The sequence below is a fragment of the Rhea pennata genome, chromosome 15, assembly GCF_028389875.1.
Source record: "Rhea pennata isolate bPtePen1 chromosome 15, bPtePen1.pri, whole genome shotgun sequence".
Taxonomy (NCBI): Eukaryota; Metazoa; Chordata; class Aves; order Rheiformes; family Rheidae; genus Rhea; species Rhea pennata.
This window is the reverse complement of record NC_084677.1, coordinates 802,160-826,566: the sequence shown is the minus strand read 5'-3', so window position 1 is coordinate 826,566 and position 24,407 is coordinate 802,160. Positions and strand designations below refer to the sequence as shown.

Sequence of the window (24,407 nt, the reverse complement as noted above, 5' to 3'; positions counted from 1 at the left end):
CCTATACATGCCAGGAGAGTGATACACTGTAACCTACAGACTTGTTAAGTATCGGTGTGCTGTAGTAGGAGTAATATCAAACTATCAGATCATCAGTCCACAGGAAGAGGAAAACCTGGAGCAGAACAGCAGGTACCTGCTTCCTTCTAGAGCTCAGTCACTGTTAGTGACTTTAGTGAGTCCTGGCTTAATCAGGTTTCTATCATAAAGTTGACTTCCCTCTTCACCCCTTCCTACTCCTAGGCCTTACTTACCATTCTGGTTATCCACCTTCTCCTACCTTGCTCCTTTTTTTTTTTTTTTTTTTTTTAAAAAAAAAAAAGGAAAGATTATCTTTGCTCAACTCATCTGCAGAGCTCCCAGGACAAAGAATGCTCTAAATCTCAGCTGGAGTGCACAACAGAGGCATTTCAAAACAGAATGACTGCCTGGAAAAAATATTATACACAAATATATATATATATTTTCTTTTAAAAAGGTAGCCAGGTAAGTAACACATCTTTGAGTGTCCCCTATTGGAAACATGCAGAAGTGTCAAGTTACTTTTGGCAGCACCTAGGAAATGCAGAGCTGGACGATCCGGGGTGAGGCCAGAGCCCTGCTGCAACTCAAGCAAACAAGAGATCGGCCAACATGCCAGGACTCCTTACACCGCCTGCTCCTTCTCCTCAGGGAGCAGAGGTACCTACGTTCTTGACTTAATATTTTTTCTTATAACATCAAAATGTCAAGAAGGCAATGCCAAAATAACTGCCCGAGTCATAGAGTGCTTCAGATCCTGAGGGGAAAAAAAGAAAACAAAGAGTGCACCGAATTCACGCAGAGTCCTGCTTTAATCTGCATTGATTGTGCTTGTCAGTCACCACCTACAACAACACAGATGTGGGCTGTCTCCCCTACCACTCTATAAGGTTAACGCCAAGTTTTATAAATTTAATCTTTAGTTTAATACCTAGGGCTACTGTGAAGACAGAAAGGAGTTTCACCTTGGCCTGTAACTCAAAAGTGGACTCAATCCTGTTCTCCTCCTGCTCGCAGTAGACACCAAGCAAGGCAAACTGCTGAAGCTCTCATCCCTCCTTCTCCTCACTTGCCGTATGTCTGGAGGGAGAGCAAAGCTATCTGGGCAGAAAATGAAAAACAAACCCTATCCATCAGAGGATAAACTGATACAACGCACACAACATCTCAGAGCGTAGCTCCAGCCCTGGCCACAGCGGTCCTCCTCCATCACAGGACCGATGCATTTGATATGCTCTGGGCAAGGCAAGGCTCACGGCCCCCCCCCACCTGAATGGGATTCTTTTTCTTTTTTTAATTCTTTCTTAAACTGATTCACTTAATTCTTTTTTAACCTGATTCACAGCCCTAGAAAAGGAGGGGATCTGAACAAGTGTGAAAGACAGTTGTCAAAAGCAATCAACTGCTCCTCTCTTTCTCAAAGGCAGGAACTTCGCCAACGTTATAAGCCTTAAAGGAGTTGAACGGAAAGGCTCATTAGAAAGAAAACCCGTTCTGACAATCACAAAAATTGGAATTCATTTAAAATTCAAATTATGCAAATTCAAATAATCTGTACGAGCAGATCCGTCATTTGCCAGCAGTGGGACGGCACACACACGCCACCAGCTATGTGGCTGGGGGAAATCCAGCTTTCAACTGAGCCTTCACCCTAGCTATCTGAAGAAGGCATCTGTGCTCACATCCTGCAGGAACAGGAGGACAGTGGTGTCCCTGGAGGAAAGAGGCCTCTTTGTCAGTATGGATGGAGCACCTGCAAATCCTGGTCAGAGAAGTATAAAGATCACTCGGCAACACAGCATGCCAGCACACTGCATCCCCAGGGACACAAGGACTTTCACATGGACTACAATAACATGCCATTTTACATCACATGGAGAACGTTTGATACCCAAGACGGACATGAAAAGTCTTCATTAAGCATGAAATCAGGCTAAACGGTTGCAAATTCCAAGAAAATAGCAGACTGCAGATACGTCAAGGATGCTATAACACACAAGGCTCTGCAAACAAGCCAAGCGAAATCCCTTGCATCAAAAGAGATGCAGGATAGCTGCTTGGCACAGGACACATTTGTGCAATAGCTCTGCTCCAATCTCCACTCTGCCACATTATAGTCCCTCAAAAACCCTGAATCAGGATCCTCTCCCATAACTCTCAGCAATTCCTGAAATAGAAATATAAGCAGCTGCATCACAAGGCAAAGGCATCTGAACTGTCAGCAGGGGAAGAGCAAAGCTAGAAATTTAATGTTACGAGCTGGTTAAGTACAACAGTATAGAAAATTGAATCAAGCTTTAAATATGGACTTTCCTAAAAGGTCCCAGATGAGCCATTGCAGGAAAGGCAAATCATATTCTCTTCTCTTGTAAATGCTCTGCTAAGCATGGGGAGAACAGCTCTCACCTAGGATGAATTTCTCCGCCAGCCACCATCAGAGAGCCAAGACTAGGATAGATCAGGCATCACACAACAGGCCAGAACAGAACATGAACACAGGCGAAACTGCAGAACCAGCACACAGATTGAAGTAATTATGCCCTCAGAAAGACCTGGAGTCTGGTACTAGCTTGTCTATTCTTGGAAATAAGTGCCACTAAGTCCAGCTTCTCCAGGTTGCCAGGATCTTTACTTTGAATTTTAAAAATGGGGTCTCTAGCTGTACGGGAAATACTGGTGCCATACCAGCCCAAATCTCAGCTAATGAGCTGCCAGCTCGACTTCCTGCAACCTCACTGCCTCTGGTTTCCAAGGTCTCTGTTCAAGCCCCTTCCAGGTTGGATGACCTATCTCAATAGGTCTGACAAGACCGCAACCCCTGGCTAAGCAGTTTCAACCCAGCCCAGAGTGATAACATCTTCAGCTGTTAAAACTAACCAGAAATTGAACAACAAGAAAAACCATCCTACAAAAATCCAGTCCTGTTACTCAATGGAGAACATTAATCAGCTCTGTGGATACATGTCAGAGTGCTAAAGATCTGTGCCGAATCTCCAAAACTACAGGCAAAAGTTCTGGTGAAGTCAAAGGCCAAAACAACCCGAGCCCCAGGCAGCATGGAGAGTGGCAGGACCTGGCTGAGCAGGTAGGAAGTGGGTTGGCACCACTGGAGATGGGTAAAGAAGTCCACCTTTCTCTCAGGCACCTAAGCAGGAAGATGTTCTCCCAAGCAGTTCCTTATACAAAGGGAAACAATGCCATGACCAAGCAATTTGGGCTCCCCTTGAGGGAGAAAGGAAGGAGGTTAATTAAATAGCGAGTTCCAGAAGGTATTGTAAGACAAATGAAGAAGAAATGCCAGTGCACGCAGGCTCATCTGACCTGGTGATCTGCACCAGCGCCAACCACTGACTGCGTCATTACAGCCTTTACACCACTCAGTGAGAAGAAACAGATAGTCCTAAGCCCTGATGACCACCACATCTCATCAGAAACACAGAAGCCACCCTGCTGTGAGGCAGTTCAATACTTTCCTAGCCAACAGCTCTGCAGCACCCACATCTGGAAGCCCAAAAGAGCACAGCCCCAGGACACAGGACATAGCACCATCAGGGAGGACCACCAATCTAGACTGAAAGACAGATAAAGCAAGTTCCCACTCCTTACCGCACAGCAGGACTGCTTCATTTTAAATACATCCGACTCCTTTTAGCTCTTCATAAGATACTCCATCCTGTTTCTGCTCATCTCCATCATAACAGCTTTCACTTGCTTCCCAAGTCTAAAGCATCAAGTTCCACAGATACAGTTCCCAGACCGCAGCTCAAAGCTCTGGGATCACAACCAGCTTCCAAAAAAATCATCACTGCAGATACCCACTGTTATTGTGGACAAACAAGCACCAACACAAAAGACATGCCTGTCCCAAACTTACTGATAGGTGAACACCACCGGCCTCAGTTAGCTGTGGTCTGCGGCACTCAGCCTTAGGTTGCATGGGGGTGAGGGGGGGGGGAGGCGGGGGTGACCCTCCACCCCATTCAGCTCCCATTGTATCAGTGCCTTCACCCATTTCCAACCAACATCAAGTGCTTTTCGAAATGGAGACATCTGAGCCCCTCATTACAAACCTGCGGTCAGTAATGAGGCAGGGAAAAGGCCATACGAATCACCTGTATCAGGTGTCTCTCAGAAAGAAAAAGCCACAAAGTCCATTAAACTTTGAACAGATCGCTTCCTCTAACCTGCTGTGGAGCCAGCTCCTCCTTTCCCTGGCACGTGGATCCTACAGCCTTGCTATCGGGTCTGTTCCAAAGAGCCAGAAAAGTCCAAACTGCTTCAGTGTTTCAGTCCTGGCTTGCTACAAACACTGTTGCTCCTGTCTTGACTCCTCAATACCGCTGTTCGTTTCAGGTAGACCCTTGAGAAGGCCAAATTGCTAGGGCGGATAGGGCAGAGGACGAGAGTGCAAACTCATTTCTACTTTTGACCTCATTTCTTATTTGAGCTGCAGTCTCCAGAGGTACAGAGAAAAATGTATTCATGCCATGCATCACCTGACCAAGTGAGAGACACCTCTAAGCCAGCAAAAGTCATGCAGAAGTGTTCTAACCATACGGAATGGGTAGGAGTCGTAAAATCTGCCACACAAGACAAATAGGTTTTCTGGCATGATGTGGGCAATCTCAAGATGATGTGACCATCTGTTTCACTGGGCTAGAGAGACCTCTTTTCTTTAAAATAACTCTTCAACGTGCTAGTATATTTGAGAAGATGTGAGTGTGCGCGAATGCAACTGGGTTGAACTGAAGGAGGTACAGAAATAATGCCCAGAGGGTACTTACAAACTGCCTCCTGAGTTTGGTTTTAACTCGCTCAGCCTTTGTCTCAGCTGGGTGGATAGAGTAGCTGAGGGATCCCAGATGGTTGTCTACGGACAGGCTTTTCCTCATGTAGAAAGAGCGCGTGCGGAAGTAGCTGAAAGGAGCCTCGTCCACTGCAGTGCGGAGCTGCAGCTGGAGATCAGGGTTCCCGGGGGGCTCCATGCAGTCGTCCTCCAGCCTCCAGGCCTCTCCTGGGGGGAAGAGAGAGAAACCACCTCCATCAGAATGGCTGCACCAGGCTGCCACCTTCTGCTGGTGGCCACCGCTCCTAGGGTTTGCCTGGCTCGCTTCCACCTTCAGCCTGCAGAGATGCCTTGGACACAAGGGGGAGCAGGAATGGGCACCAAGCAAGTGCACCTACCTCCATCCCAGCCAGTACCGGCACCTTCTCCAAGGCACCTGTATCTGCACGGAGATAAGAGAGTGCATGGCTGTAAAGCTCATGCACCAAAAGGGATTCAGAAGACACATCTCTGTCATAATCCTCCCCATCTTGGCCATATCTACTAAGCTTTAGCTTGCCCCAAGTAACAACTTCTGCTTCTCTTGTCTTTGCCCAATTTTCTTTATCTACAGCTTAACTTATTAAGGCTCAGTGAGCTCTACAGATGGAGCTAAATCCCACCAACTCGAGAAGGCTGTTCACAGGACAAAGCCTTTGAGGGATTGCAGCCAAAAGCCCCACAGCCTTTGGGGCAGGATCTGGCCTTCTGCAGCTTAGCACAACAAAACTTTATCAGTCAGGGCCTCCAGGCTCTCCTACAGTAGAAATAGTTACTTATAATAAACTTAAAATAAACTCCTAATGCTTGATAACTTCCAAATTATTTAATTCTCATAAGGTTATCCTATTAAAAGGATCCCTGATAAAGAAATCAAGAACTTATTTTTCACTACCCCAAATCCAATAATAAATTCCATGTTATCTGCCGCTGAAAAAAGAAGTAATAATGTTAATAACATGAATAAAATATCTGCAATCGGAACTGTGTATAATGTTGCTGTTAATAATACATGCTCGTATCTAATTTCTCTCCTGCAGGTATCACGTGCTTTGCAATTGGTAACTATAGTAAATCTCACTTAATGAATAGGGAAACTGAGGCATCGCAAATGTGATAAATCACAAAATGATTTACTGTCATCTCCTCCAAAATAAAAAAGAAAAAAGAAAATAAAAAAGCCGCTTTCCCTTTATGCCATGGCCAAGAGCAAATCAATAGCAAAACTGAGAACAGAAACCAGATCTCTGGACTCCTCAAGTTCTGCGCAGCCTAGTGTCAACAGCACAATCTGGTGCGCTAGCGCAAACCCAGCGCACCCAGAGACAAAAATTTGCTGACACTGAGCTCTGCCTCCTGGGAACTCAGTTCAGGAATACAGTGGGAGAAAGCAGCTATTGGAGAGGGCCATCATTAACGCACAGAGCTGGCAGTTTTGAAATAAGATTGACCATATTTCATGGCAACAAAAGGCAAAATAACAAAACACGACTGTAAACATCGTTGTAGTATCACTACTCTGCTATTTTCCAAGCAGCTTGGATACAACATGCTTTTCATTACCAATTTTGTCTTTACATCTGGCAAGCAGTGGGCTTTCTCTGCTTCCCACCACCCCTGCCCACCTCCCATCCAAGCTGAAAAAATCACTTACTTCTTGATAGCCGTAAGAAAAAAAAAAAAGAAAAGAAATAAACTTCTTGCTCAATTCTTAGAAAAATGATCAATTATTAGCCCCTGAAATGCAAAAGAGCACTTCACAGACTTGTTTTCAGAAATTCTCCTCCTCCTGCAGTTTACTCCCAAAGCAAGACCATTCACATTGGGGTTCCAAAGACTTCAGCAGCCTCGAGCAGAAGTGGTCACGACCCTGCTAAACCTGGGATGAGGAGGAAAAAGCTTCCAAAGACTAAAGCAGATTAAGGCCCTAGGGTAAAAAACTTGCCACAAATTTGGTTTATTCAAGCAGGCTGGGAGTTTGGGCATTGAATCGAGCGGCGTTAGAGAAAGGATAGCCCACAACCCATCGCAAAGCGGCAACCAACTATTCTGCCTTCTGCATTTCGACAAACAATCTGCTCCCCACACTCCCCGAGCCTTTTAATGGGCAAATACGGTTGACTGTATACAAAGTCCTGCCAATGAATCCGAATGCGGCAAACCCAACCTAACTTTAGGACGGAACCAAGAGGATAAGAAGAGAAAGAGATTTTTTTAAAATGTTAACAGAGACAACTTGAAAGTGGAACACAATCTAGGCTCTGAGGGTTTCTTTTTTCATTCTTTTTTTTTTCACCCTTGCTTTAAGTTCAATAAGCTGCTGCTCCTCTCCAAATGTCAACTCATACAACACAGGAACTGCTGTGCAAAAGCTGTGATTATTCAACGCATAAACACGTCAATCCAAGTCCTGATTCAGACTGCAACTGTATGATAACATTGTTCTGGGAAAGAAGCAGGAAATGCTTTGACAAAATCACCAAGCTGAGGAGGACAGGAACCTAACTCATCATTTTTCTTACAGCAAGACCTAGGGGTTTTGCCTCTCCACCCAAATCGCATGCTGGAACAGGAATTGGCCATATCCTCTCCTCATTTGTGAGGGCTCAGCCTGCACCATCTTCTGCCCCCAAGGCTGTCCCTTGGCCCATCACATCCCCATACTGTACCCAGGCTTGTCACCATTGTTTTGCTATGCTGGATTAGGGAGGGCCAAGTTCTCACACTGAATTTAGCCCAGCTCTTAGAGATGCAAGCAAAACGAAACAAAACCCACCAGACTCACTCCTTTGCATGGGACACCTCTTCAAAGGAGGAAGGAGAGGGGTTCCAGTTGCACAGACACACTGCACACTGATTTCAGTTGCACAAGGATTTTGCTAACTTGGTCTCTTCACACGCCAAGGAGGCCATGCATAACTACAATCCTCCAGGAACGGGATCTCAGAGACAGAACTCCTCGCTGGCCTGCCCATGAAGTTACCCACACCAAATCTCTTTTCTCCCAGGGACAATCCTCAACTCAGGTGGAAGGGCTGGGATTCCTTCTCCCTTAAGCTTGGAGATCAATCACAGATGGAGCCAGATGCCAAAGCAGGACCTTATTCCCCTCTTTTCCCCTCTGCGCCCCCCCCCCCCCCCAGAACCTTTCTACCTGCTGAAGGAGCTTGTTTCTGATTTCTACCAAACACAAGGGAAACAAGGATGAAGCCCAGAGGTTAGAGATGTCAAAGGGAAAGATCAAGAAATTACTCAAAGAGGAAATGTCAGGGACTGAAATAAGCCTATGGGCTAGAGGTTGGCTGTTCTTATGTTCTTTTTTCTACTATAAAACTTGCATTTCTGCTACTCAGAGCCATGCCTGGCCTCACCAGCACCTCCAAAAGATTAAGCATCCTCTCAGGCTTGACAAAAACAATTTCTGCAAAATCTTTCTTCTTGCTATTTAAAACACTGGGGAGACAGGAGAACATGCATCAAAGGATGGACCAAGCCTCAAGGACAGAGTTGACTGCCTCTCAGGTACTTCTCTTAGCACAGACAATCTGATCACTCAGATTGCCTATGAGCAACACAAGGCTTTCCTGAACATTAATACCAGTGTACAGGCTGGTGTAAAAAGGCTCCTCTGTTCCTCCCTTGGATGCTGGGGCTGGCACTTTGCCCATGTACTGGGTGGAAGTCAGACAGCTCGGAGTCTTCCTAACTCAAACAACATGTCACTAGAGAGAAGAGTATGGAAAACAGCATCATCATCCAGCTGAAAGCACAAGATGCATATCTTTGCAAGCAAAGCTGTTTCAGGAGGCAACCATATGCCCAGAGGAACTTCAACAGAGATGCAAGATTGACACTCATCTACAAGTTGGGAAAAACAACCAAAAGCATTATTCATGTGAGTATTAGAAAGGTTTGCTCCAGGATCCTGGTCTACTCTCAAATCCAGCTACTTTATTTCTGCTTCTTTAATTCCCTCCGTTGGGCATAATTCCAAATAAGCTCATGCCAGCCATGCTCCCAGTTAGCTTTTCTCCCCACTTTCTGCACACTTGCAGTGCGGAATGGAGCCAGTTTCTGAAAAGCTCAGCACACCGCATGAGGAAGGCAAGGCAGAGAAGAGGTAGAAGTGCTCCAGCATGGACTGCTCCTTCCAGGTACAAGGTCAAGTGAATTGTAAGGACTCAGATGTGCCAAACATTCAGTGACCTCCCCATGCAGGTTGGCAAGCAACAGCTGCAGGCAAGCATAAGCTAAAAGAAAGAGAGCAACAACAAAAAAATCTCAGTCTCAACCCTAAAACTTAACATGGACACAGAATAAGGAAGGACAGGTGAATGGCAGCTAATTTCTATGTGCTGCCAGCCTTTGTGAAACCTCTCAGCAGGCTGTAAAATGCAATACCAAAGGGATAACAGTTTGGACAAGGCAGGTACTGCTACTGCCCCTGTTCCACCACGACCCATTTGCTCTGATCTCCATCTCACTACATCCCACGTCTCAGGGCCATGAGGAATTCCAGGCTGATCAGCCACAGGCTCAGTTCTCCTTGCCATCCTTAGGGGCTCCAGTTCCTCTCCAGGTACTTCAGTGCCTGCACAAGGACTTGCACCAGAGAGACAGTCCCCAAGCAGGAGAGGTGTCTTGCAGCTTCCCGCAGGACAGGGACTTCCATTCTCCAGCACTACAAAAGCTAGAACCACCGGATACAGAGCAAAAGATCAGGGAATATATCCTGACAGTCAAAAGAGGGTTATCATATGCTACTGAATCAGGAGAAGATAGCTTCTTCTACTTCTCTTTGTGATTCTTCTGCTTCAAGACATCTATGACAGCCACAGACCATCTTTGATGACTATCTCAAAGAAAGTCTTCCAATTAAAGTCCTCTCTCAGTCAATTCAAGCTTGCTGAGCTTAAAGGAATGTACAAAATACAGCATGCACTTTGAACGGTGCCCAAGGGCAGCTGTTACCACTCTTCTTAAGGTCACAACTAGGAAAGCAGGGAATTATGGCCCTGCCAGTACTATTCCAGTTGCCTCTGTCTACAATGGTGAATTCTCACTGAAGATTAACCTCTCACTTTTACCTCAAATGGCTTTGCTCCTGCCGAAGCCTCATGCAGCTGTGGTTGTCTTCTTACCCACAGCTGAACAACATACTGAGGACTCCTCAATCTCCTGTGCCATGTGGTGCTTCTCTCTTGCCCATCTGCTCTGAACATCACATTCTACTACCAGTGCTGATCCCTGCAGGAGTTTACCTCCATCTCCAAGTGCCCTAAACTGGCTGACTTTGTCAAGGTGAGACAAACAAGCCTGTTGCACTCACATTAGAGGTGGTGTCTGGAGCAGCAGGTGACCAAGTTTGCAATGAATCTGATTCATACTGGGCCTCCATTCCATAGCTTTAGCTCAGATTCCCATTCCTTCCATCCATCTCCAGCATGGCTTGCTAGAAGTGCTGGCACATGAACCAGGGACCTGCTCGGGGCTCAGTGGTTCTCTGGAGGCTGCTCTCTTGTGCATGAATCTGGCTAAACATTTTGTTTTTCCCTACAACCAACAGGTAGATTTCTGCTTTTTATTCTCTCTGTCATTGCAGGTCTGTCCTGCCAATCATGCTGTTTGGGGACTGAGGAGACGCTGGTGGCTCTCAGAACATCATAAGCTGTCTTCAAGACCAAGCAATGGAGTTACCTGTAATTACCTAAAAAGGTAATCTCACAAATATCCCAGCCCCAACATTAAGTTTCCTTTGCATCCACAGGAATCAGCTACACATGCTTTCCCACAAGTCTTCCTACGGACACCCCGCTCCAAGACTTGCTCTTACAATTTGAGGGGCTAAAAGGGAAAATATGGGTTCCTACACACACTGGACAGGACTCAGTAGGGTGAAGCAGCACACCAAGGAGCATTGCTGTGAGAAGATCAGCCTTGATATGCTCAGCAGGACAGACTCAGCAATGTGTATTCCGAGTTTCTCTCCACACACAGCTTTTAGGAGAATTAGTAGTATCAGAAAACAAAATGCAGAATGCAGAGCATCAAATTTAATACAGGGTTTGGACAGCTCTTCCACTGGATAGCTTGCAGCAATCTGACAGTGATGGTTTTAGTTAAACAAAAAAAAAATCAAAGTGTGCTGGTCGAAGGGAGCTGTTTTATGAGAGTTTTGTTTAGCACTGGATTGTCAGCCCTGGCTAGAAAGCCTTATCATTGTTTCAGTATTTATCATTTTCCCCATCATTGTTACGGCCCCAGTGTGATTCTGCTGGCACCAAAACACTGAAATCTGGTCAGCAATTTTTTTTCCAGTAACTTTGTCCAGAGCAGCTCACCCAACCCTATTAGTATCTCAACAGGATCAGCACAACAGTAGAAGAACACAATAAAAATCTCCAGTTTACAAAAGCGCCAGTGTACACTACCAGGCTGGGGAACATTTGCTACAACAAACCATCACCACAGCCAGGACCAGTGGAAGAGCAGGGCTCTGCCACTTCTCTGTCACTGCTCCCGATGAAGACCAGCAAAGAGTACCCTGAAAACACTTTAAGCCATTAAAAAGTGGCTGATGCTTTTGTGGAGGCCCCAAAGCCATGGAGGCAGCAACATGAGGTCAGTGGGCAGTATGTGAGGTCAGGAATTAAGAGATCACCTAAAGGCAAAAGGCTCTGGTCATCACCTCAATGAGTCAAGTTGCTCTCAGGAGCTGGGTCAGCTTTCTGATTAATGAAAGATGGGAAGGTGTAAGTAAAGGGCTGAAAGAAAGGCTGTGAGAGGGACAACCCAAATCGCATAAAGAATAGCTTGCTTTGAAGTAAGATAAATTCCATGATGATTTTTGGTTATGTTGTGCCTCTGGAGAATTTCAGCAAGGATTTGTTAAGATTTAGAAGGTCCCCAAACCAGAACTGTAAAAAACTTTGCCCCAATACTGTGACACTCACCAGAAGAAGGCACCGTGCACCCCTTCCGGCAGTCAGATAGCGAGTGTTTCTTGTAGGGCTTCTGCTCTGGCATGTCCTCCCTGTATGCCTTGGGGTCCAGAAGGGGAAGCCTGCTCAGGACTGGGGACTGTGGGATGCTGGGCAGCGTCCGGGACTTTCCCAGGAGTGGTCTCTGCAGCTTTCTGTCCAATGATCTGGGAGAGAGAGGGAAAAAAAAAAAAAAAAAAAAAAAGACAGGATATATCCATTTGAGTAGGTAAAATTACTTTCCTGAAGGCAGGTAATTTCTCCGCAAGACACTTCTGTGACACACTAGACTGTATTGTCACTAGGCTGACAGGATACAGCTGTTCCCATCACTGAACTCCATCCTTGGTTTGCGAAGCTGCTGCTATTTCAGCAAAGCCTTCTCCTTTTACCAGAGTATTTTAATTAGGATTTTCATCTTGTTTTACATAATCAGCATAGACAACAAAACACACATTTCAATACCTTCAGCCTACCCCAACTTAAAATTTAAGGATAAACCTGAATTAAACAAACACATGAGCCAGAGAGTTCAAGACTGAAAAGGATATGAATTGCTGCTAATAGAGCAAACCTCCACTCTTGAGTCTAGTCAGAGACATTCTAACACTTTTTTTGGTGGAAACTCTAGGAACTAGAGACACACATGGGGAAGGTCTAGGCAGGGTGGACACACACTGCCGAGAGATGCACTGTAAATGTCATGCGCTGCATAGAAACATGTGTTCAAGGTTGCAGCTTGGTCAAAACTCAATCAAGTCCAACCATGGGGTTCAAAAGCTGCAGCGATGACCAGCACACCTCCCCGAGATGCTCACAGTGTGGTTTGTTTTCCTTCACAACCCATACTAAACCACATCTCAAGAAGGGCAAAGGAGTGGATTGCTTTAATTGTTCTTCCCTTGCAGCGCCCCACTTGCTGGCTTCATTCTGCATAATCCCTCAAGGATCAAACATCAAGTGGGATGACGCTTCCCTTGGCTATACCACTGCTGCAGCTCTTTGACTAGAAGCAGCAGGATCGCCCTGTCCTCAGGAACATAGGCTGGGAGTTGTCTCAGGGCTTTTCAGCCCTGTCCCCCACTGCCACGTGTTTTTGTTGCAGAACCCACACCTTCAACTGATTGAGCTCCTCCAGCAAAACTGTGAGGGGACTATGCAGAAGGCCCTCCCTGCAAAAGGCTGCTTTCATGTCTTTGGATGGTGCAAAAATCTCATGAATTGAATTTTGAAGGGAAATTTGAAGAACTCATTTATACTTGTCTGTTCTTGAGCCAATATTAACCCTTAAATAATAGCTTAAATAATTTTCCCTTTCTAGTGTTTACTCCCATGATTAATTTTCATTATACAGCTGTCATATCCCTTTTTGGCCTTCATTCTTCTAGACTGATTAAGCCAAACTGCACGGGCAGTGCTGTGCCACGGCGCGATCTGCAGGCGCTGCGGGGTCTCCTCCTCTTTCGGCTTCTTCCCTCCAAGCATCTCCCAGTTTCTCTCGGGAAGTCTCTGCTTGTCCTAAACCAGTGACCCCACGCTTTATATTTTATCCTATTTCCACTCAGACGGTCCGCAGAGTCATGCAGGGAGAGTCTGCGCTGCAAAAGCCACTGGCCCTCAGAGGCTGCCTGTCGCTACTAAGTTTATTATGATCGTTTTTCTTTCACTTTACAAATGCGACAGCAACCACTGATTTGTGTTGACATCTGATGCAGTTTATGGGCAAGCAGAGACGCAAAGGCCCCTGGAGAGCTACAGATCTGTGCAACGACGTCCTGCAGGATGTTAAAACTACCAGATGCACAGTAATGTCATACACTGTGTTCAGTCAGAGGGGCAGGATCCATGGACACCAGAAAGCTGGGTAACCCATCCCTTCACCCAGACCTTAACACACAGCTCTATAGAGAGGGGTTGGGGAACCCAGTTTAGGTTTAGAAGGAGGGAGTATTGGTTGGATTCACCCTTAAGTCCCAGGAAATGCTGATCTGTCCCCCAAACCAGTCAGCCAGGCCTTCTCTATCAAGAGGGGAGCTGGCATCGGCTGCAGGGACAGCATTGCCGGTGGCCATGGACAGGCATAGCTGGAGCTGTGCAGGGCCCTGGTGTGCCAGCAGCTCCCACAGCATTCCCTGCATTTAACTTGCATCAACAGGAAAACAAACTACACGAGAAGATACAAAAACAGAATTAGCATCCTGGGTTGTTTCTATTTTAGTAGAATCTTAAGCGCCTCTCAGTGTAACAGGTTTTCTTGGCACCAGACCAAAGAGACACAACTTAGCATATTGCTTTGCTGCATAAATGAGTCCTAGGCTCTATCAGAGTTCAAACCATTCCTTTTTTTCTTGCATGTAAATCTCAGTACTTTTGAATGCACCTGCGTACAGTTCTGAGCTCAACTGCAGAACAGCATTAGCCTTTTAAACGCTAGCATTACTTTGTGCCTGCAGTGTCACTCACACACATCACATTAGGAAATAAAAACTATGTCAGCAACTAGCTGAAATCTAAATTTTAGTTCTCCAAAAAACTTCAGCTCTGGGTTTTTACAGTCCCTTCTAAAATTCCATAGGCCTCACCAATAATTGTCAATTAGGACCTGGCACCAGGAAGTCACGTTGCATCTACGTATGCTTACTAAACAGGCTCCAAAGCCAGGCAGTATCAAGGATGCCACATCTCATTAGTACAGATCCCTGATGGGAGCGTAGAGCGCAATTAGAGAAGCCACAATGAACGCTGTTACAGCCGATAAACAGCTGCTGTTTGGCAGTTTGGTAGAAGGGAGAGCACATAATCAAGGGTTGACAAGGGTGGAAAAATCCTTCTGGCTGCATGCAGAAACTCAGTCACGAGCCCCGTGACAGCTCTATCTCTCCCAGCCAGCGGCCAAATGGAGAAACAAGAGAAAAGAGTCACCAGGGCGAGTTTGCCTGCTACCACTTCAGAGGCCAGCTGTAGGACGGCACGTAGAGATGCAGAAGTAGTTCAGCCCCTTAGAGAAGGGGATTGAAGTCCTCTTCATTTCCACTCCCAAAGAAAGCATGCGTGCCTAGATCCAATGAGGAAAACCTGTCCCATGAGCCCAACTTTCCAAAGCCATTCTGTATAAGAGGGATAGGGTAAACAAACAAACAGAAGTGAAATCATGCATTTCTGGTCTCTAGGTTGCAAAAGCACTCTCTGGAACCTCAGTTTCCTGTCTAGGTCCAAGCATGGCACAGTGCTCTAGCATGCACTGCAGCCAGAGCCTGCCAACGTGCTGGAGCGCCGTGCAGAGCCGGAGGACACAGAGGTGCTGCTTCCTCCGTTTGGATGCACAGCAAGAGAACTAACAAATAAGCCACACTGACATCCCTTCCAAAAGCACTGCATTCTTCCCCAAAAGCCTGTCTCCCCCATTTATTTCAGTGCAGAAGCTGCTTTGCAATCCCTTCTCCAGAGAACTCTTCCCAGTCCGATCAAAGTGCTTATTTTAGTCTAATTTTGAAAGCGAAAAGACAGGGCCTCCCCATTACCCAGGGGAAGGAAGGAGGGATCAGCACGTTGGCTACAGCAGAAATGCAGGAAAACAACAAAAATATGGCAAACAGGAGGGAAAAATAGCCTCACACCCATTACTCACTCAAACCAAGAGGGATTCCAAGAAATCTCATTGATTTACGAGTTCCCAGTGAACTCTAAGTGTTAGGACCTCTTCCAAAATCTCCCAGAAAGGCCTAAAGAAAATGAACCTCTGAAGAACCCCAGTTCCTGGGAATGAGGAGGGAAGCCTTCTCCATGCCATGCTCTGAATCTCTGCAGCTTTCAGACAAAAACCAAGGGCACACTGTGCTAATTCAGCTTCTCCCCATCTTCCCAAAGGCAGACTGCTCACAGCAGCGTGAATGGGAGAGAAAGGTTAAACCAGTGAGCGAGCTTAAATAAGTGAGAGATCTGGATCACGTGCAGCAGCAATGTACTTGATAGCATGGGAACAGGGTGAAAGGAGCAGTGACAGAGGCGTCGACAATAGGGCTGCTCTGGACCTTGTGTGCCTGCTCCAGATGTTACACTCCAGTCACAGCACATTCTCCAAAGCGCCAAGCCATTTCCAAACTCCAGGGGGGACAATGCGAGTACTGAAGAGTTCATATCACCCAAAGGCAAATGAAAACAAACAAACAAAAAACAAAATAAAATAATTTTTTAATGACCTCCTTCAGGACAGCCCAGCATTTCACAGCTAATTTTCAACCAACATCTACAGCCCACTCCTCTAGATGCCCTCAGTAAGCATTCACTAAAGCTGCCATGGAAAGGACACTTGTAAAGTTGAAGATTTGGGGTAGAACAACTGATTGAGGCTCTGAGGTTAGCACCAGCCTGGGACTGAATAAGGAGAGAGGGGGAGAGCTTTGGTACTGAAAGGGAGCACTACTATGAGACCTTCCGAGCTCGTGTCTGTTCAGAAGTCTATAACACACTGCTCAGCCTGCTTCTCTAAGGAAATGTAACTTAGAGACCTACCCTTACAAACTCCACAAAGGTTTCAACTGGATCCAGGAAGATTACAGATGCTACAACTCAGGATGAGTCATTCCCTTCCACAAGTCTCTTTTGGAATGTGGTAAGGGCAGATACATCTCAGATTAGGGGAAGAGTGTGAAGGTGGTAGGTACCACCTCCAGAGCCCAAACTGGCATGGCATTTTACCAGAAGCAATGTCTACAAAAGAACAAACAGTAACATCCATTCCCCCAAAACAACTTGTCTCCTGACACCTAGCTGGGGCCCCACAAACATGCACACAGCCACAATTATGCAGGATTGTTGGGTATGGGACAGGAGGAAAGGTTTCCCAACAGCTCTGAGCTTCAAGGTGCAAAGCTCATCTTTTATCAGCATCTACCACACTGCATCACTTGACAGCACAGTCTTTCTTGGAGGCCTCCATGTGCTACAGAACAGAGAAACACAAATAACTGTCTGAAGAACATGCAGGGGATACACCCACAGACAAGAAACATCAACAAACTCTTCTACCTTGCCACATACTGATCTTCCAAAGAGAGCGAAGGGCTTGGAGGCTGCGGTGGCAAGGACTTATAACAACACCCACAGCAAAAAGAGCGAAGAGAACACTGTGAAGGGCCACAGTCTGCTGCTTGTGCTGGAAGGAGCAGGGAGAAGAGCAAGCCCATGGACATCCCACCAGATGATACATTAGAAGAAATGGTGTAGACCATTGCAAACCTTGACTCGAGCATCCTTCAACTTCCTGTGGCCTCTCAATCAATTGCTTCCCCCAAAACACCTTAAGAAGTGGTACCCTCCCACAGAATGCTTGAGACCTCTGACAGTGCTCAGGAAATGCCTCACTTTCTGGAAATGTGTGTGTCCCCTGCTGCAGCTCCAGCACAAATGCCTTCCCTTCTCTGTTTCACCTAGTCCTTCCTGCCTGAAGGCCATAACCTAGCACCACTGGCAGCAGAGCTCCAGGGCAAAGCAACATGCCCAATGGCACCCTGACCTAGCTGTTCCTCTCCCACCAGCTGGCTTACTGTGTCCATGGCTTCATTCATAAGCTCTCCGCACTGCTCCATCAACCACCAACCCAGCATGGCCTTCAAAATGAAGTCTCAGTGACACAGAGTCTCTCTAGAAGTGAATGGCACAACTGCAGCTTGATCCACCACAAAAGCTACCTTCTTCATCCCCTCCTTCTTCAGGCCAACTTCCTGAAGCCAAAAGCAAGGTACAGCAGCACTTCTACCTCTATGATCCCGCATAGCACCCATCTGACCATGCATCATTCACGGCACTCTGGTGTGCTCAGCACTGTACAGAGCACAAAGACTCTGCTCTGCAGAAGCTATATGCCATGAGAGATGCAAGCAAAAACAGTGATCTGTGTTATGGTATCCTTCATCCCTGTCTATACAACATCAGGAAAAAGAAAACATCTAACTGTATCCGGTTACTGTGTAGGAGCTTCACAGGAAAAGGAAATCTTGGGAAGAGATCTGAAGCAGAAGAGGATACGAGGTTGGTGCCTTGGGACTGGGAAGCTGTTTGCACACGGAAACACAGGCACAGAACAGAGAGCACCAGCCATAGCAGCCTCCAGGATGCAAGTCAACATGGGCCAAAACATAAACCAGCTGCGGAGCCTCACCGAAGGCAAGCAGTGAGGTTTAAGGGGCTCACAAAGCAGCAGGTAAGCCTATCGAAGGATTTTGAGAGGAAGCAATACAGCCAGGTAAAATACATGCTGGCCTTGAAAAATAAAGTCCAAGGAATTAGGAACATAGTCTTTGTGAGACACCAGCACATTTTTAGAATTGCCTTAATTAGCAATAGTTGCTAACTAAGCCCTGTTGTAACAAACCCCTGTATTATTGGTACTTTTCCAATATAAATTGCAAAGACAGAGAATCACTGAGAAATCCTACCTTCACATTCAAAAACAACCCAAAAACCAAAGACCATAAAAAAGACTCTTTTTCCACTGACCAGAATGCTGATTAGAGCTAACTATCCACCAGTCAATGCAGAAGCCACAAAGCAGTATCAGTTCTCATCTCAAAAGAACTAGCCACAAGACTGCTACAGTTAGCCACTTCCTTGCAACAGGATCCCAAGTCATCTAGAGCCTAAAAGGCAAAACTGTCCCACCTTAAAGCCAGTACAGCAAAGCCATCTATCCCTAAGGACACACTTTTTCAGCAGAAATGAGGAGTAACTGACTCAAATAAGCAAGGTAACTAATATAACAGGGAAGAGTAAGCAGCACTACATGGGACAGATGACATGAGAAAGTTGGAAAACCATCTCCTGCTGTGATCCCTGCACACTGTGTCCTTATGGGCAGTCCTCCCTCCTCCACGCTCTGCTTTCTTGTCCTGTGGGTTTGCAGGACTTTCCTGCCCTGCACCAAAGCCAGGCAGGTTCCTTTGTCCCCAGGGCAGTCAGCTCTTCTCCATCACCCTGAGGTTTTGCTGTGGCCTCCTCCCTCGATCCCAAGAACGCCCTAGGGAACCAGAGAACTTCAGATGGTCTCCAGCAAGGCAGCGTGCAGCAGTCAGGATGAAATCACAGCTGCCTCCTCCCTCACTACCAGCAGCATCACCAAATACGCTGCCATTCGGACATGACCTCGCATCCCCCTGCCGCAGGCTAACACACAGCAAGAGCCGTGGACGTCCCTGGGAGAGCAGATCTCCTCCTAGCAAAGATCACACCACCATGCCGAGTTCTTGTTTTAACTATTTGGGACCAGAGGCAGGAGACAACAGCAAGCTCTTCTGCTGCCCATGCAGTACATATTCCATCTCTCCCATGCAGAGAAGTTCAATCATATGATATTTCTCGCTTCCTGATTCAAATCAAACCTCCCCAAAACTGGCTTCATGTTGTTAAAAGGTAACAGTGGGTTGACAAGTGGAGGAAGAGAGCTGAAAACACAGTATCTTTTATCTGGCTCTGAAATTGTTTCAAAACAAAAACAAACAGCATTCAGCCTGCAGTTCAGAAACACACAAACCTGTGAAGCAATAAAAATACCTTCCCTAAGCTGGTAAATATCATGATTTCAAGCAGATGATTTGCAAAAGTTTCCTTTCCTACCATCTCTTCTTGAAGTACCTTTCTCCAGCAGGGACCATCATCCAAATGCAGAACAAAATGCCATCTTGCATTAGGAAACTAACTGCATTTTCATTAAGAAGGGTGATAAGGGCTTCATGGACCTCCAGAAGATGCAGTAGAGAAGGTCACACATCCCACATGCCAGGAAAGATCAGAAGGACCTTGACAAAACATTTCTGAAGCAGTATTTGGAGAACCATAGCATACCACTCAGCACCCTCCTCGAAGCTCAACTATGCCACAGGACTCAGGCCTGCTTGCTGTTCCCCATCCCAGCATACTGAACTAGGCTTTGGAGACATGCCAGGTAAACCTGATTTACCAAATTCCCATAAAAAGGTCCAGAAGTTTGTTTGTTTGTTTGTTTTTTGTCATAGTAGTTGCTTGCCAAGCCTTGGTCCAGCAAATGCTGCCTCCTGGCTCAGGAGACCTGAGAGGGGCTGCTTGCCACCTGGGCTGATATAAAGGCAAAATAATGCATTTGGCCCTATGCAGCGGGATGTACTGCAGAGAGGGGAATCGCAGCAGTCCTCAAAATGGGGCTGCTCTGCTGTTAGCTGGCCGGCTGCTGATCAACGCACTCCCAGGCAGGCAAGATCCAAATCTCATCTCTGTTCAGGAAGGTTTGCACAAGGACCAAGGCAGCATGGAGCAACTGGCTGCATATGTGGGGTCAGGATGGGGACAGGGAGAAGGGTTAACATGCAGCAGCACCAAGGGTGGTTCCCAAGTAACCATCCAGCCCATGCAAGAAACCTCAGTCTCAGCAAAACACTGTCTCAATCCACCTTCTCTTCCAGGGAAACATACTGCATCTCCTTTCAGCAAGCTCTTCCTCTCAGGTCATATCAAGACCTGAGCTTGTCCAGATGTCAAAACTGAGAGCAAGTGACAAATCAAGACATTAGTCTTCATCTGGCTAAATAAAATGCCATCAGCATGGCTCACCCAGGGGTCATCACGTTGGAGAGGGACAAATGATGTATAGCTGTGGCTCCCACTGCTCCTACCTTAGGAAAAAGCAGAGTCATGGGGAACTGGGGAGATACAGCAGCCTGCTTCATGCCCAAGCTCGTGGTGCTACCATGGTGGTGGTTGGCACTGCTTTCCAAATCTGAACCCCCCAGAAAGTGAGGTACCACCAAACTGGGGCACTTCTTCCCACAGAGCTGCCCCCTGCAACAGGGCACAGAGAACATGCAGGAATCAGCCCCTGGCTTGAAATTGCTCTCAAGAGAAAGGACTAACCTTCAAAGAATTGCGCACATGCGAGTAGGTACCTGTAAGGCCCCAAGGGCTTGCACTCATGCTCTACAGTGTGGTCCTGAAGTGCCAGCTGATCAAAGCTTCTCCTGGAAGGGCTCCTGGAAGGGAGCTCAGGTGTGTAACACCTGATAACTGCTGACACCTACAGCTTCTCACCCCACCAGGTATTTATTCAGTGAGAACGGCCTATTTCCACAAACTTTGTGGGCACTTATACCTGCCCCCTCTCCCCTGATGCCCAACAATTTTTGCTTAAATTGGTCAACAGGCATAAACACTCTTGGGGGTCCCAGTCCCTCTCACACACTTTTTCTGGGAAATAAGGCAAAAAGTAATTTTATGCATTTCACTTTGACATTTCTGAAACTAAGCACTTTGGTTGTGTTTTGAAACAGCACTTCCATGTTGACATTTGCTTACAGATTTTAAAAGAGTTAAAAGGGGAAAATGAAATAATTTGCTTGGAGTCAGACAAAACTGTTCATTTACCCAGAATATTTTGATGTCTTTCTTCCTTAAAGACACCATTTTTCTCAGCTCAAGTTCAGGCAGTGAACCAAGTACTCAATTACTTGCAGAGCTAATCCCCGAGTACAGCTTTCTTTAGGTCACGCTCACCCTCACTGCTTCCCAGGTGACCCGCTCAGGGTCACCCTGCTCCTTGACTAGATTCACTCTGTCTCTGTAAATACTTCAGCTCTAATAGCCACAAGATTCTTCCTTGCCATGTCTCACGATGGAGAGAAGCCCTGTTGCACCTTGTTGCACATCTGCAAAGATGACCTGCACTTCATTAACAGAGGAAGACAAAATGTCCTATATTTGTAGGGCAAGAAGCAGCCATGAGGCTTTCAGAAGTGTTTAGAACAGAAAGCAAGGCTTGGGGACAGGAACCTGTAGTTTGTAGCTGTAGTTTGTTAAGGCTGGATAACACTACTGGACCAGATAGGAAACACTCTCCTGTGTGGGTAAAGAGTTTCCATTCAGAAACATGTCAGCAAGACCTGTTCCTGTGGCTACCCCAGGGGGCTTCAGCCACACAGTGTTTCTTTCATTTCCACCCATGCAGCCACCTATGGGAGTCAGGTTCCCACTCTGAGCTGCTCCCCTCACTAACTATATCAAACTCCTAAAAGACTAGGAAACAGTTGTATTACATGAACTAGGATCCTAATTCAAGGTAGATACCATGTCCTCTCCTGGCACCCTGCTAATCTCCCTTCACCTCCTTCAGCCTCACTCCCTCTGCCCAGACAACACACAAACATAAATACAGTTTTAGCAATTCTAGGCATGGAAAGGGCTTGCATGCCCATGGCAGAAGATCAACACTATACTCCATGATGCAGCTCTGAGCAGGACATAAACCAGACTCCTGCACCAGCCTTACTGCTGCAGCATCTTGCTGTGCTGCAGAGACCTCATGTAGCACCCAAACCTTCCTTCCCCCAAGGCAACACTGACATTTCAGCTTGCGTATTGGTCTTTCTCCCTCTGTCTTTTTTAAAAAAAGGACTTTGCTAGTGATAAAAAGGAGACCAAACCACCCTGGATTTGTTCACATGCCCCCCACAACCTGCATTCACTGGCTTTCCCAGACCTCAGCATTTCTGGACAGCACTGGACAACGAAGCACCTTGGCTGATTTTCAGGGGCCCAGGGCCAGGAGACACAGGTGAAGGAGGGAATAAAAGGTGTACATCCATAAGTTTGTTAGACACATACATTCTCCTAGCCCACTTTCTTTGAACAGTGCACAAAAATACTAGAGGTGCTAATTCCTGCCCTATTGTAGAAAGAAATCGCCACAGCTCTGATCTCTGGGTTGCCAAAGACAGGGCTACCAGGTTGTTTCCTGATCCTACCTTGTTTTGCAGCCTGTAATTTAAGGCTCCTTGGCACTTTGCTGTCTGAACCCTCTTAGAAAAGCCTTGTGCTCAGCAAATTCTCACCTCCTCCTGCCCATGCTTTCCTTTAGTCCTGTCACCAAAGTGTCAGAAAGGCAGCAACCACCTGCAGGTCCCACAGCCTTTGGCACACACACAGGAAGCAGCCCCACACACAGCTGACCAAGACTTGGGGTGGAGGTACCACCTTTGGGTCCCATACTCCCTCCTCTTTAAGGGAACAAAAGCATGTAGCCCAAAGCACGTATTTTGTCAGCTGAATGCTTTTGCAGCTCTCTGGGTTTTGCTCCTGTGTACAAAAGACAACCTCAGGTAAGGATGCCTTAGGCACACGTGGTGTGAATGACCAGCTGAGACTGTCAGAGTGCAGCGAGGACCAGCTGCTCCCTTGGGATGGGGAGCCAGGAGCCAAGGGGGGAAACCTGGACAGGATCCAGTCCAAGATACCCGAGCAAAAGAGCAGGACAGGCCCAGAGATGGTGGCCAGGTTCAACTGAGAGTCCAGACTGTCAGGTAAGTTCATGATGATGAGGCAGGTCCGAGATCAAGAAGGAAGAGCATCTCCAGCACCTGTGGGCCCTCCTCTCACCACGACAGTGCACAGGCTCATAAATTCATCAGGCAGGAAAGCAACTTGAATAACTTGTATTTAATAAATAATTGCTACTTTCCACAGCAGCCCTAGCTTCACTTTTCCCAGTGACAGCATGGCCAAACTCCTCATCCCATTTTGAGTCTCATGACACATGGGTGACTTCCGTATTGCTTCAAACTCCTGGCACCAAGCTGAGATATTGCTGCTTGTCATAAACACAACAAAGATGCGTCAAAGATGATCTCTAAATGCTCCAACACAGAAAGCACAAAGACCCCTGAGACATCCACTGGAGATGCTTGAGTTTTTTTAAGCCCACAATTTCTGCACTGTGACTAGTATTTTTCCAGCACCTGAGGTTAACCATGCAGAACCCTGGCAAAAATAATTATTTCATGTTTCGGTCCAAAAAAATATATACATAAAAAAATAAACATGATTTTTGTTGCTGTTTTAAAACCTCTTGGGCATCACAGCGCAGCTGCATCTTCCATATGAAACCTTTTGTTTGTTTTTCATTTTCTTCTGCAGCATCAAAACATCAGCTAGGACAAGTGGCAGGTTACCACCATGATTAGATGGCCAGCAGTCTGGTTCAACGAGACAGTTTTAATGCTCCCAAGGCATTACAGTAGAGTCCCCCCAAAGTGGTTTTAATGAAGGAGTAATCAATATCCTGATAAGCAGGAAGCAGCACCCTTTTGCAAGGGCAGGCATCCCTGTGACAGCCACTCACTGCATATGCTTGTCTCTACTCTCCTGGGCTAGATTGGGAGGTTAATGGATTTCATCTGTCTTAAAATAGAAAAAGAAAGAGCAAGCAGCAAACAGATCCAAAATCACAGGAACTAAATCCAACCCCTGGTCTACCTACTAGAGTGTTTTGATCAACGCTCCAGTTACCAGAGCATGGAGGCAAGGCAAAAGCGGTCAAATACTTGCTTCCTTCCTAACAGACTCACATCTTAACCTCAGGCGACCTCAAGGCCACTCTGCACATCACCACCAGCACAAAAAGCAAGAAACTTGTCTTCTATGATGGCTTTGTGCTGAATGGGTCTCTACAGTTGCCTCCACTTCACGTCTAGTTTCAGCCAGAGGGGACCATCTCACCTTGGGGCTATTCTGCAGGTCTCAGCCCTTGGGAAGCCTGAGAAGCAAGTCTCAGAAACGTCTCATTT

General features: G+C 46.5%; 1 protein-coding gene across 4 annotated transcripts in view; it reads right to left on the bottom strand.

The window, feature by feature from the left end:
- LOC134147309 (ankyrin repeat and fibronectin type-III domain-containing protein 1-like) overlaps nucleotides 1–24,407 on the bottom strand; it is a 302,508-nt gene that overhangs the window by 205,160 nt on the left and 72,941 nt on the right. For all 4 annotated transcript variants that reach the window (XM_062588342.1, XM_062588344.1, XM_062588343.1 and 1 more), the window contains 2 exons: nucleotides 11,800–11,993; nucleotides 4,806–5,035 (listed from right to left, as the gene is read on the bottom strand). In XM_062588342.1, the coding sequence (XP_062444326.1) occupies nucleotides 4,806–5,035; nucleotides 11,800–11,993 (424 nt within the window). The remainder of the gene's footprint in view (nucleotides 1–4,805; nucleotides 5,036–11,799; nucleotides 11,994–24,407) is intronic.